This window comes from Ascidia mentula, chromosome 7 (genome assembly GCF_947561715.1).
Source record: "Ascidia mentula chromosome 7, kaAscMent1.1, whole genome shotgun sequence".
NCBI lineage: Eukaryota > Metazoa > Chordata > Ascidiacea > Phlebobranchia > Ascidiidae > Ascidia > Ascidia mentula.
Window position 1 is genome coordinate 4,175,492 of NC_138572.1, and position 12,904 is coordinate 4,188,395.

Sequence of the window (12,904 nt, forward strand, 5' to 3'; positions counted from 1 at the left end):
AGCAAACCCAAAACTTATAATGAGAAATATATATGTGTATATTGTATGCAAACAGACATTAGTGTTCACTTGGTTTCAAAAAAATTTTATTTACATTACTGCTCTAAGTACTCCAGAAACCCATGTAGAGTACATGTTATTTTTACAATCATAATTTTAAATTCATACACTTAACAGCAAATGGGCCAATTGATAAAAATAATGTCTATCGGCCATATATGCTTACATTATATTTGTCTCTGTTATGTGTGTTCAATAAGTGAAAAGGAAATAACACATTATTAAACTTCCTCTGTGTACTCATAAACTGACTGTTTTGGCAACTGGATTTTACCTCCTTAACCAAAGCTTTGAAGGCATCAGCAAAGTCGTTGTAGTAACTTTCTTCAGTTACTTCAGTATTTCCAGTGTTATACATACATGTCACATAATGAAGCTGAGGTGTTGTAAGCAACCCAAAATCCTTTGTTGTTCCTTATAATGTGACTCGGAACTGTGGTTTAAACACGACATGCTCAAGATGCTGGTTTGTTGTCACAATTGTGTACGGGGGAAAACACACGGTGTGCGGAAACGCAAATATTATGCTCCCAGTGCTCCCAGTGCTACCACCCACTGTATAAACGGCAACCTCATGTAAGTATCTTTCCTGGCAACGTTTGCAACCCACAGATGAATCTTCTGTATTGTTGGTGGTATACAGAACATAGATTGCGTTTTTTTCAGCATCAAAAGTAACCAGAGGGATGTTAGTTGACAAAAAAAAAATCGCCAGTTAACAAAAGTTTGAACGCGCGTGACTCGGCCGCCTTACGAGGTAGCGACTTGCTTTTTTCACACAAAGATAGATCACAGGCTGAACTTTCCAACAAAAGAAAAATCAAAAAAAAATTTGCATTAATATTCGAATATGATTATGATATGTTTGCTATGTCATAACCACAAGTAAACATCGATTCCCGATGGAATCCTTAAGGGTAGATATTCTTTGGTGTCTGTACTATCTAAAAATAGTAAACGTTTTCGCGAGAAAAAACGCGCGCCCTCTCAAATTTGAAGAATATTAACCATAACCCCCACATTTTTCAACGCTCTGCGCTCGCCGCGAAAGGTAACAAAAAAAATCGTCAACAGAAAGTTCAATCGTTTTTTTCCATAGGTCTCAACATGGAGCCATACCACCGATATGCTTCCTTTGATGGTGATGCAGACCGTCTTGTATACTACACCCTGGACAGTGACTGTAACTTTATTTTGCTTGATGGAGACAAAATTGCATCCTTATTTGCCCTCTATATTAAAGAGCTTCTTACCAAGGTGATGTGAAACAAAATATACAAGCTATGGAAAGTGTATAGAGAAGGAGATGCAACAAAATGAACTTATGTGTACATAATGTGTGAACAACCACAAAATGTTTTTGTGTACAAACCTTTTGGTTTATTTGTCATAATGTTGGAATTGAAAATCAGATAAATGCAATTGGACCTGAATACCACAATTTTGTTTCTAGAATATTAATTGTAACACCAGTGCAACATGCTTACTGTCATGAGCCTTGTATGTTCACTTTAAAATCTTTTTATTGGGCCAATCTGGTTCAATTTCTTTATTCGATTACAGTCAAACCTTGAAGCCAGCCTTGGAGTGGTTCAAACAGCTTATGCCAACGGAAGCTCAACCAAATTTCTGAAAGACACCTTAAAAGTGGATGTTGCCATCGTCAAAACTGGAGTTAAGCACCTACATCATAAAGCTTAAGATTTTGACATCGGTGTGTACTTCGAAGCAAACGGACATGGCACTGTAAGTTTGTGCAAATGTTGACAAAGCATTATTATATTATGGATCTGTTGCTTCTATTAGACAAAGCAATGGCACAGATAATGTATTTAACAGTTAAATTAATGTTAGTTCTACATAACAATCCTGTTATATTTCTTTTAGTTTAGCCTAAAATTAAGAAAAATGTTTAAGCTAGGTATGTAGTCACAATGTGTATTTTAAGCAATAACAAAGAACCTAGAGCAACCCTCAACAGCAATACAATAAACAGCAGACTTAGATGCACTGAACAAGCCATTGCCTTCAGCACAGCAACATCAAGTCCAAACCAAACTATTAGGAAACCACAAAATGATGTGTTGCTTGCATAAACTCTTGACTGAAGTGAAGTGCCATTGTCAAGGGAGCCTGTTTGTCATGTTCTGTGTACATTGGTACCTGTCCAAGCTCTCGCGTCCTGGGTTGTTCGGCTCACCAGTTGTTTTGTGTCATTTAACTGTGTTGCAACAAAAATTCTACTTTAAACGAAGAACAGGTGGAACTAACTTGGATGTCTGGCTTGATATAACCCAAGCCGAAACTACGGGGAAACCCCGCCATCGATAAAAACTTTTGGAAACTGATTTCTTTTCACCCATTTCTCAAAACTCAAAATCGTTCTCCGACTTTAGCCCAAACATTTATAACAAATGTGCGTACAAAGCCTAATTTGCAACCAAATTAACAACAGGTGCTGTGCGATCACACGAGACGTAGTTTGGACAGATGCAAACCTTACTATGTACAAAATCGATTCAAAGTCTTTTCGACAGTGTGTGACGTAACTGTCAAGGCATAGAGAACGACGCAGTAACAATCCATACACTGCATCGACAATAACACAGTTTTTCAAGCAATAAACTTGTTTTTGCAGGTTTTGTTATAGCACTGGCTCAACTTTGTATGCTCGTCCTCGTTTTTACCTTCCTTCTGCCAAAGTTGTTTCAGCAATTCGTTTATATTTTGTGTATAAAGCTCGAATTTCGCATAGGTTACTGTGAAGGACTCTTGGAAAAAACTGTTAAAAGAGAAAGCTTCTGATGCTGGATCAGCTGAAGGTTCTGCTGCTCAGGATTTGGAGGCTTTTCTGTCAGTTATTAATGAGGTACAAGAGTAGCAAAAGTTTGTACAAATCTTCTATCTCTGCATATTATATGAATTCATAAGTCATGATTGTCAACTCATGACTTAAGGTCCGATTCGCCCTTACATATGAAATAAGGATAGTAAAATAATTTGCAGTGTCATTTTTGGAAAAACGACATTGCACTGTGGTTTTTTAAAATACTTCAGAGGCCTGTAGAGTACATACCTGAAACTTAGTGCATTGTCGTTAGTTTACGATATGAACCAACTAAAACCTCCATAAACTCACCCGATTGTGGCGTGATTAGAGATTAATGAGACAATACTATGTAAACAGACAGTCGGTGATGCCATGGCAGACATGCTCGCTGTGGAAGCCATTCTCTGTGCTAAGGAATGGAGTGTGAGAGAATGGTGCGCGTTGTACAACGAACTGCCAAACAGACAAATGAAAGTCAAGGTGTGCACAAGTCTGGGAGTATTGACCACCAAATAGTTTGTTACTGACTATACCAGGCGTCTGTTAAACATCCTCAAAAAGTATTCGAACGCAACAGAGCTCATACCTTTACAATACACAGGTTGCCGACCGTTCAGTGATTGAAACCACAGACGCGGAAACACGAACCGTCAAACCGCAGGGCTTGCAGGATGCCGTCGACCGCTTGGTGGCGCAATACGCTTGCGGTAGATCGTTCGTTCGTCCTTCTGGAACAGAAGATGTTGTACGCGTGTATGCCGAGAGCGACACACAGGTATTTTTACAAAACGTTTTAGATTGAAGTCAATTGTTTCTTATATACATAGAAAAAATCGCTTTCGCCTGCACGGACATCCTTAATTTTCTTATTTAAATACAAGAAACCTCAAATAAAATTTACCGGTAGAAAGACAATGCTAACAGAAAGATAGATTCTGGCAAAATTGGAGAACCTGTTTAGTTTTCGTTGTTTTTTAGTAAATGCTTGGTTCAGATGTGGCCGCCCCTTTGCTTCCAAGTGCCAATTGTTTTTTCACTTTTAAATTAAATTCGCCACCACTTTCAACTTTTATTTTAAATTTACAATGTACTTTTCGATGGAAATCTTTTAGATTTTCGTCGCCGACTGTAATATTGTTTAAAAAGGGGTCTAAATAGCTCTTTTTGTGCTTCGACGACTTATGCCGCCAACAAATAGGCAAAAACACAGTACATTTTGTGACAATGTCATAACAATAAAATCATCGTTATTTTTAGGAGAACGCCAACGCATTGGCCGAAAAAGTCTGTTCCGTTGTGTACGATATGGCAGGTGGTACTGGTGAAAAACCCAAATGTTCATAGTATTTTACATCTATTGCGAAGTATCGCCTTTCAAGCTATTTCCGCGTATCATCTAGGCCCTAGGCATATTATGTTACTGCCCTATATATATATTGACGCCAGGACTTTGTACTAGTAAGCCTTACTATCTTATAGACCCACAATCCCGGCTCACATTCACTTGTAATTTGCAAAATCGATTCTTCCTTCTGTTTTCCTTGTTTGTTTGTTCGTTCGCAATTTCTTACCCCGTAGGCAGTACATGTTACTTTTTCAATCGTTGTGAAGTTTAATTTGGCATATTTGTGGGTAATTCCCGTATGGCCATGCAACGTAATAACCCAGCCAGGATGAACGTACTTTGTTATTGCCAAAGAAAACGTTTGAACGTATCGGTAAGCAACACTATACCAAAAAGTATTGAAATTAATTAAACGTTGTTTATTGCGCTTTTTCATCCTTCCAAAATAATGTTCTTCATCGATTTACAAGGCTGGCAATTTGAACTAGTGCTTCTATGCCATACGTATTATGTGTATATCCACTAACCACCAAGGTTTCAGATTTTTTCCTATCCGTCCAAAATTGAAATTTGGAGTCAAAAATTTCCGGTCGGTCATCACATGTCTAAATCGGTTTCCATGACAATTGCTGTACAAATACCTGCTTTCCTATACAATGCACACAGTCGATAGTTCTTTCTCCTACCCGCTGGTCTGTTGGGCTGCGCTTCAACGTAATTCAATTTCCACCAACCCCTGTAACTTTTGAGCAGTGCAATTGAATAAAGCGACAAGTTTTATATCATGTGAGTGTGGCTTCCATGTTGTAAAACGAAGCAAAATCATATGTTGGTCGTGCGCTGGAAATTAAAGGTATTTTATCTTGTGATCAAAAATCCTTACTTCCTTCTAGAGTCGCTATTTATTACAGACAACAACGCGAACGAAAATATTTGTTTGTCCAAAACGGATATAAGGTTTCCACAGGATGCCGAGGTTTATCCCAGGTGGGGGTCATGTTTCACGTGTTAACTAAAGACTTATTTGAGGTTCGCCAGCAACAAGCCTAGTCGTGTACAAAATCGCGATTCTGAAATCTGCTCTTATCGCGTATGTCTCAGTCACAAAACAAGGTAAAAGAAAGTTTAAATTTCAACGTTAAAACTAGAAAAATAGAGCATTCCATTACCTTGTGATGCTAAGATGTGCTGTTGATTTATACACACCACACTCACTATATATTTGTTAATTATTAACAAGCTCAATTGTCACATAAAGTACAAGAAAGTACATATGTCAGTACTCGGCGAATATGTAAAACTAAAGCGCATGCAACGGCTGTCAACTCCGGTTGGGATTTGGTGAAATTTAGGATGATTTGGACAATGTTTTTAAAATCAAAGATCACAAACACATAGCAGCCTATGCAGTGTTGGGTTGTTTTACGACGCTGTTTCGTCTTTAAATCCGTTTCATTCAACTAATCTAACTCAACAATATATTTCTGCCCCTAAGCTTGCTATATATATGTTTTTTTGCTTAGATTCACCCACGTACACGTTGTTTAGTATGTATACTTGTATGTGGATGGAATATTGCTGAATGTTTCAATGTTTTATTGATTATTGCTTGCAAGCAGCCAGAAGAGTCTGGTACACACAGATTTTATCGCATAAGTTAAACTGTAAGAACACACGAAAAATGTAAAGTAGATGAAATTATTGTAGACAATTTACAGCGTCAGGTCTTAATAATTAACAGTCTGAAAAAAATTTTACAACACATATTCCTTTGCAACTTTGCCTCTTGATATTAAAATTACAACACAGTGAAAAATCATTACACTTTCTACAAAAAATATTTTCACAGTCTGAATTGCATGTAACAATTTGAAACAAAGATTTTTAACGGCGCTTGCACGTGCAAACATTAAAGCTGTACTTGGAATCAATGATCTACGAAAATTACCTTAGGAATTAGTGATAATTATCGTTTTTTTTTTTTTTTGGCATTGACAAAGATTTTAGAAATCAGTATAGGAAAATTCAAACAGAATTTAATCAATTGATCGCCATGACTACTTTTTATTCACACAATACATGTCGAGATCATTTAATTTTCATCGTCTTGAGGCTGAGAGACGTTTGAATACGTTGGGATAGGGAACCGAACTTTATATCTCATTTGGGTCCGTGTCCACGGAATTGGTTCGTTCAACTCAGCCATTTTAGCTCGAACTCTCGTAAGAACCTAAACACATAGGCTACCATCAGAACATTTGTGATGAACATAGATAGTGGCAATTACATTTAAGGCGAGTTGGTTGTTTAAACAAATAGTTTCAGAATTTCTTGCCTGCGAAATATTTGCGTCTGGAACATGTTTCGTCACAGAGTGCAACGCTTCAAAAAAAGCCGATTCTCCATTATGCCCTTTGCCTGTATATTGCAAATATTAATTCGGACTTGATAAAATTCTAGTGTATGCAATAAATGCCATCTGTCATATTATTTTCTAAATAATTATATCCCTATTTTTTTAAGTTTTTGCAGGTGAACTAAATTTTTATGGCCTCGAAAGCATTTGCACATGTGACCATTTCGCATTTCTTTCTTTTGATAGTATAAAATACCACATAAACTTGCTAAATAATATCAGCATTCAGACACACTTACCTGCAGAAGAGTAGGTAATCATAATGTCAGCTTCTGGGTGAAGTATAGTACCCACTGCACCGTTGTCAGTTGCTTCTCCTTTCTTTTGATATTTCTGTGCATAAAACCAGTGGAACATATTTAACATTTTTGTTTTTCACTTCTCTGCTTCTCACTTTACTTATTTTACCTGTACAAAGAACAGTTTTGGACGTTCTTGCAAACGACCATGACATAAACTGACAACTGCGCCCAAGTCATAAGATTTATCATCAAGTAGCAAACGAAACTTGTTTGGCTTCACATCCTCAGATACGATAGCGCATACAAAACAGCGATTTTTCTCAAAATTTTGGTCAAAAGTCGCTGCAGAACAAATGAATAGTTTCTCGTTTTTCACATTGCCAAAATAGTCGCACATTTTATCAAATCAAAACACCTCTGGACAAAAGGTTTTAAGAAAAACGTTGAACTTTAATCGGTTGTAACCGTGCGGCATATCGATAAGCTTATGCCAATACTTACATTTTTCAACTCTGGCAATCACGGAATTCACTGCGTTTTCATTTTGGGGGTATTTTTTAACAAGACTGTCGTCGTCCGAGTAATTGTTCAAAGTTTTAATTTCACTTTTCTTAAAGCCCCAGCAAGAAGCAACATTTTTGATGTTGGTAATGTCGTTTTGATTTTTCCTCTAAATTTGCAAAGTGGACAAATGAAGATTAAATTCATCACGTAGAACACGAATTTATTTAAAACAGCAGTAACAACAGTATATACCGCATCGGCGATGATAAGGAAAAGGCTTTGTTGATGGTCAGATTGGTAAAACTTTTGTGTGTGAGGTTCGGGGCTAAATGAAATTTTTAGTTTAAACCTTTCTATTTTTGTTTTGTTTTTTTTTTATCTTAAGCAGGACATCCCTTGTTAACCAAGTTGTACACGAAGCAGTGCATTTTTCTTTTAGCTCCGAAAGTCTTTTGTTGATGTATGTAACCACCTTTGATAAAGGGTTAATATATTAAAGGTCGGATACGCCATGAAGAACTTTGTTTGGGAGTAAGTTTTATCAGGTTTACGTCCTCACTTGAACTGTTTCTAGTCCGTTGTTGGCTTTTATACCTTCGTCGAAACAACGAATGAAGTAGGATCCATGCTCTTCGTTCCGGTAAGCTACATCGCCTACATCAGGAAAATGTATTTTGTTGACGTTAACTAAACACCAAGTCAAAATCTTTACAAAGTGTTTAAATGTTGCTTGTTGTCTTTCGATGTACTAGAGTTGGGGGTGCGCATACGTCGTAAGTTTTTATTTAGTGTACAATAATGGTTTTACAAAACTATACCCACGACTTTATAGTGGGGTCTGTGTTATGGAATGCTTTGTGTTGTCCTGTATGTATTACTATTTAAAGATTACATCAGACAAAATAAATCCGCATTAGAATTAAATTGGTTACATTACATTGGCCTAAGAGTACCATGCATTGCAGCAAAACATAGAAGAATATCCTCATGGCCAGGATCTTCAATCAATGCAGGTATCTTTTCATCACCTCTGCACGCCTATAAGAATAGCTTTATTTTGGATATTATATGCTGTATTTTTTTACCTGCACAAAAAACAATTTGGGAAGACCATTTAGATGGGTTTGTTCGTTAACTAAGCTGGTAAGTTCATCCAAGTTGTAAGCTTTTCTATCAACATCGTACAAGACATGGTTTGAATCCCCGTGGCTCAATATAACACATATAAAGCATTGATGAGACGTCTTTGCCTTTTTTAACTCTGTAATTATTTCAGGATGGCTGGATAAAAATTCTTAAAATATGTTTTATTGACCGGTCATTTTGTGATTTCGTTTTCTCGAGTTGAAATGACCCTCCTTTGAAGTGTTTTTAACTTTTACTTAAAAAATGGTTGTGATGCAACAAACAACATAGAAACAAATTACGTTTTTCGAAATTTTCTTTTATTTCCTTGCTTGCTTGATTTTGAATCATGTTTGGCGTCAAACCAAGTTCTTTCGAAATCCTTTTTAACTTTTTCACATCTACCATAGTTCCTTTTCGATTTTTCTAAAAAACATACATCTTTGAGAAACTGCATGTTACACCCTTGTGATTTATTGACAGTGGCAAAAATTAGTTGGCACTAAACAAACAAGAGCACTGTTTCTTACCGTTTGATTGATAATCACAAAAATGCCGTTACTTTCTCCTTCGTCGTCAGATCTGTTATTTCAAACGATTTATTATTAGTTTTGTTGTTTATTTTCTCATCTTTACTTTCTTATCAGCTTTTTGTACTCAGTTTTGCTCACTTACGCGCACATATTTGGTTTTATCATTTATTTTACCTAGAGTACAGTTCACAATTAATTTGTAATCCTCAAATATATTTGGTTGCATGACAGACCCGATGATTGATTAGGATGCGGGCGAGCGAACGTTTACATAACTTACAATTTACCAATTGATTCAGTTAATAGCACAAAATACCCGTGGTATTCCTCCTTTAAAATACTTTCCAAACAACACGGCAAACTATCGTCGTGGGATTCTTTTGTAGATTTTCGGGATTCAAAAAAACTAATCAAATTTCTTTTGGCAGCTTTGCGATAAAACCTGTAACAAAGCATATTGATAACAAACAGAAAAAACAAAAGAATTTCTTACAAACACTTTGGCGCTGTCGAAAATATAGCAAATAGTTTTTACCTGCGTTTCTCAGTTTCGGGTTGGTTGCTGTCGGGAAATTTCTTTCCGTTCATCAAAAGGACAGCGTTTACCCCTGTCTTGTTGTAAATGTTGTGGAGTTCAGGTTTCTGAGTGATACAATCCATTGTATTATCTAGCAGGTGTTTGGTAAGAGGGTGTTCACCACAACAACACTTGTCGGCTGTGCACTTTGTACAGGGCCTACAAAATAAATATAAACCACTTACCGCCGTAGGCAGCGCTCCTATACGACAACACTGTACTTACTTCTTGCTGTATTCTTCCTGCAGCTTGGACATTACACAACATGGCAAAACTTCGCTCTCCACTCTACATATAGCAAGAAACCAAGCCTTGGTGCGATTTAGTGCTTTCATTCTAAAAAACCTACAAACACAGGCTTACGCTTAAAAAATGTCCGATTTAAACAGTTGTTATGGAGAGGACTGCAGACCCTAGATCAACATGTTTTGCAATTAAATTATGGTTTGGTTTAAAATGATTATGAGAAGATTTCAAAAACATATTTTATTCAATACTTTTTTTCTTCGCAATCAACGTCTGCCAATTTTTTCTGCTCCGCTTTGAGATCGACTTTCACTGCTTCCAGCTTATATACACGTGGTAGATCCTCATGATCAGTTATGCATTCATATTGGTGATCCTCCATGAATTGCTTACTTAGAGGATGTCCGATGCAACAACATTGATCAATAGTGTTCTGGTTTTGGCAATACTCGCAACCATTGCTGTACAAAGCACAACATTACACTTACGAAAATACACGGCATATGTTTAGGGTACCGTAAACTGTGGGTTTCCTTCAAGTAACAACTATTATCTTTATGCATGGTGAATAATCCAAGAAAACCTCTTAACAGAGCTTTAGTCAAGGCTGTAAGTATGGTGAAGTCCTTTCATTGGTTTCCTCTCCGACTGGTAAAGCGTACTTGGTACTTCGCTGATATGAAGCTTGTTATTTGCTCTGTGGTGAATTGTCGTCAAACTTAAATATTTGCGCCTACTTATGTTGAGAAACTTGCATTTAAATGAGTATCGGTTCAACACAACAGTTTCGGTCGTTCAACATCAAAATATTTATTCTGTTAGATCAGAAATTCCCAACTTTTTGTGGATGCGTACCACTTGTAGGTAAAACATTTTCGACGCAATAACCTAGGGAAAGAAGCAACAAACATTTTGAGATCACTTACGAATTTTTCAATTCGAACTAGATTCGCAAATTACGGAAGGTTCTCGCGTACCACCTGGAATGCCGTTGCGTTGCGTATGGTACCCGTACCACCAGTTGGGAAACACTGTGCTTGATAAAAGTTTTTCGAGAGACATTTACTAGCCAAAATACGCCGAAATGCAAAACCTTTCGTGTAAATTCTGAATCTTCCACTTTGTTAGTTAATGGGCAAAAAGCGCTGGACTCTGGAACCTGTTGGGAAACCGCTTTGTTTGCATTCGAGGTAAGTTTGCCCAACAACGTGATATAACAATTTACCTTACGGCGAAAGTTCAACAGGGCTCAACAAAGCATACCAAACACGTACCAAACAACACCCAAAACCCCAGAAAGGAAATAGGGCTCAGCACAGCATATCAAACACGTACCAAACAACACCCAAAACCCCAGAAAGGAAAAAGGGCTCAGCACAGCATATCAAACACGTACCAAACAACACCCAAAACCCCAGAAAGGAAATAGGGCTCAGCACAGCATATCAAACACGTACCAAACAACACCCAAAACCCCAGAAAGGAAATAGGGCTCAGCACAGCATACCAAACACGTACCAAACAACACCCAAAACCCCAGAAAGGAAAAAGGGCTCAGCACAGCATATCAAACACGTACCAAACAACACCCAAAACCCCAGAAAGGAAATAGGGCTCAGCACAGCATACCAAACACGTACCAAACAACACCCAAAACCCCAGAAAGGAAATAGGGCCCAGCACAGCATATCAAACACGTACCAAACAACACCCAAAACCCCAGAAAGGAAATAGGGCTCAGCACAGCATATCAAACACGTACCAAACAACACCCAAAACCCCAGAAAGGAAATAGGGCTCAGCACAGCATACCAAACACGTACCAAACAACACCCAAAACCCCAGAAAGGAAATAGGGCTCAGCACAGCATACCAAACACGTACCAAACAACACCCAAAACCCCAGAAAGGAAATAGGGCTCAGCACAGCATACCAAACACGTACCAAACAACACCCAAAACCCCAGAAAGGAAAAAGGGCTCAGCACAGCATATCAAACACGTACCAAACAACACCCAAAACCCCAGAAAGGAAATAGGGCTCAGCACAGCATACCAAACACGTACCAAACAACACCCAAAACCCCAGAAAGGAAATAGGGCCCAGCACAGCATATCAAACACGTACCAAACAACACCCAAAACCCCAGAAAGGAAATAGGGCTCAGCACAGCATATCAAACACGTACCAAACAACACCCAAAACCCCAGAAAGGAAATAGGGCTCAGCACAGCATACCAAACACGTACCAAACAACACCCAAAACCCCAGAAAGGAAAAAGGGCTCAGCACAGCATATCAAACACGTACCAAACAACACCCAAAACCCCAGAAAGGAAAAAGGGCTCAGCACAGCATATCAAACACGTACCAAACAACACCCAAAACCCCAGAAAGGAAATAGGGCTCAGCACAGCATATCAAACACGTACCAAACAACACCCAAAACCCCAGAAAGGAAATAGGGCTCAGCACAGCATACCAAACACGTACCAAACAACACCCAAAACCCCAGAAAGGAAAAAGGGCTCAGCACAGCATATCAAACACGTACCAAACAACACCCAAAACCCCAGAAAGGAAATAGGGCTCAGCACAGCATACCAAACACGTACCAAACAACACCCAAAACCCCAGAAAGGAAATAGGGCTCAGCACAGCATATCAAACACGTACCAAACAACACCCAAAACCCCAGAAAGGAAATAGGGCTCAGCACAGCATATCAAACACGTACCAAACAACACCCAAAACCCCAGAAAGGAAAAAGGGCTCAGCACAGCATACCAAACACGTACCAAACAACACCCAAAACCCCAGAAAGGAAATAGGGCTCAGCACAGCATATCAAACACGTACCAAACAACACCCAAAACCCCAGAAAGGAAATAGGGCTCAGCACAGCATATCAAACACGTACCAAACAACACCCAAAACCCCAGAAAGGAAATAGGGCTCAGCACAGCATACCAAACACGTACCAAACAACACCCAAAACCCCAGAAAGGAAATAGGGCTCAGCACA

At 38.3% G+C, this 12,904-nt stretch overlaps 1 protein-coding gene and 1 pseudogene across 3 annotated transcripts in view; one reads left to right on the forward strand and one right to left on the reverse strand.

Annotated features, from left to right (window-relative positions):
• LOC145909272 (phosphoacetylglucosamine mutase-like) overlaps nucleotides 1-12,904 on the reverse strand; it is a 40,761-nt gene that overhangs the window by 4,513 nt on the left and 23,344 nt on the right. Inside the window, exon 1 of one of the 3 annotated variants that reach the window (XM_082996627.1) lies at nucleotides 227-1,007. The exons of 1 other annotated variant lie outside the window; for it this stretch is intronic. In XM_082996627.1, the coding sequence (XP_082852753.1) occupies nucleotides 227-418 (192 nt within the window). In that variant the 5' untranslated portion in view covers nucleotides 419-1,007. Of the gene's footprint in view, nucleotides 1-226; nucleotides 1,008-12,904 lie in introns of those variants that run through there. One more of the 3 variants, XM_082996629.1, reaches the window with a different exon arrangement.
• Nucleotides 512-4,234, forward strand: LOC145909328 (phosphoacetylglucosamine mutase-like; annotated as a pseudogene).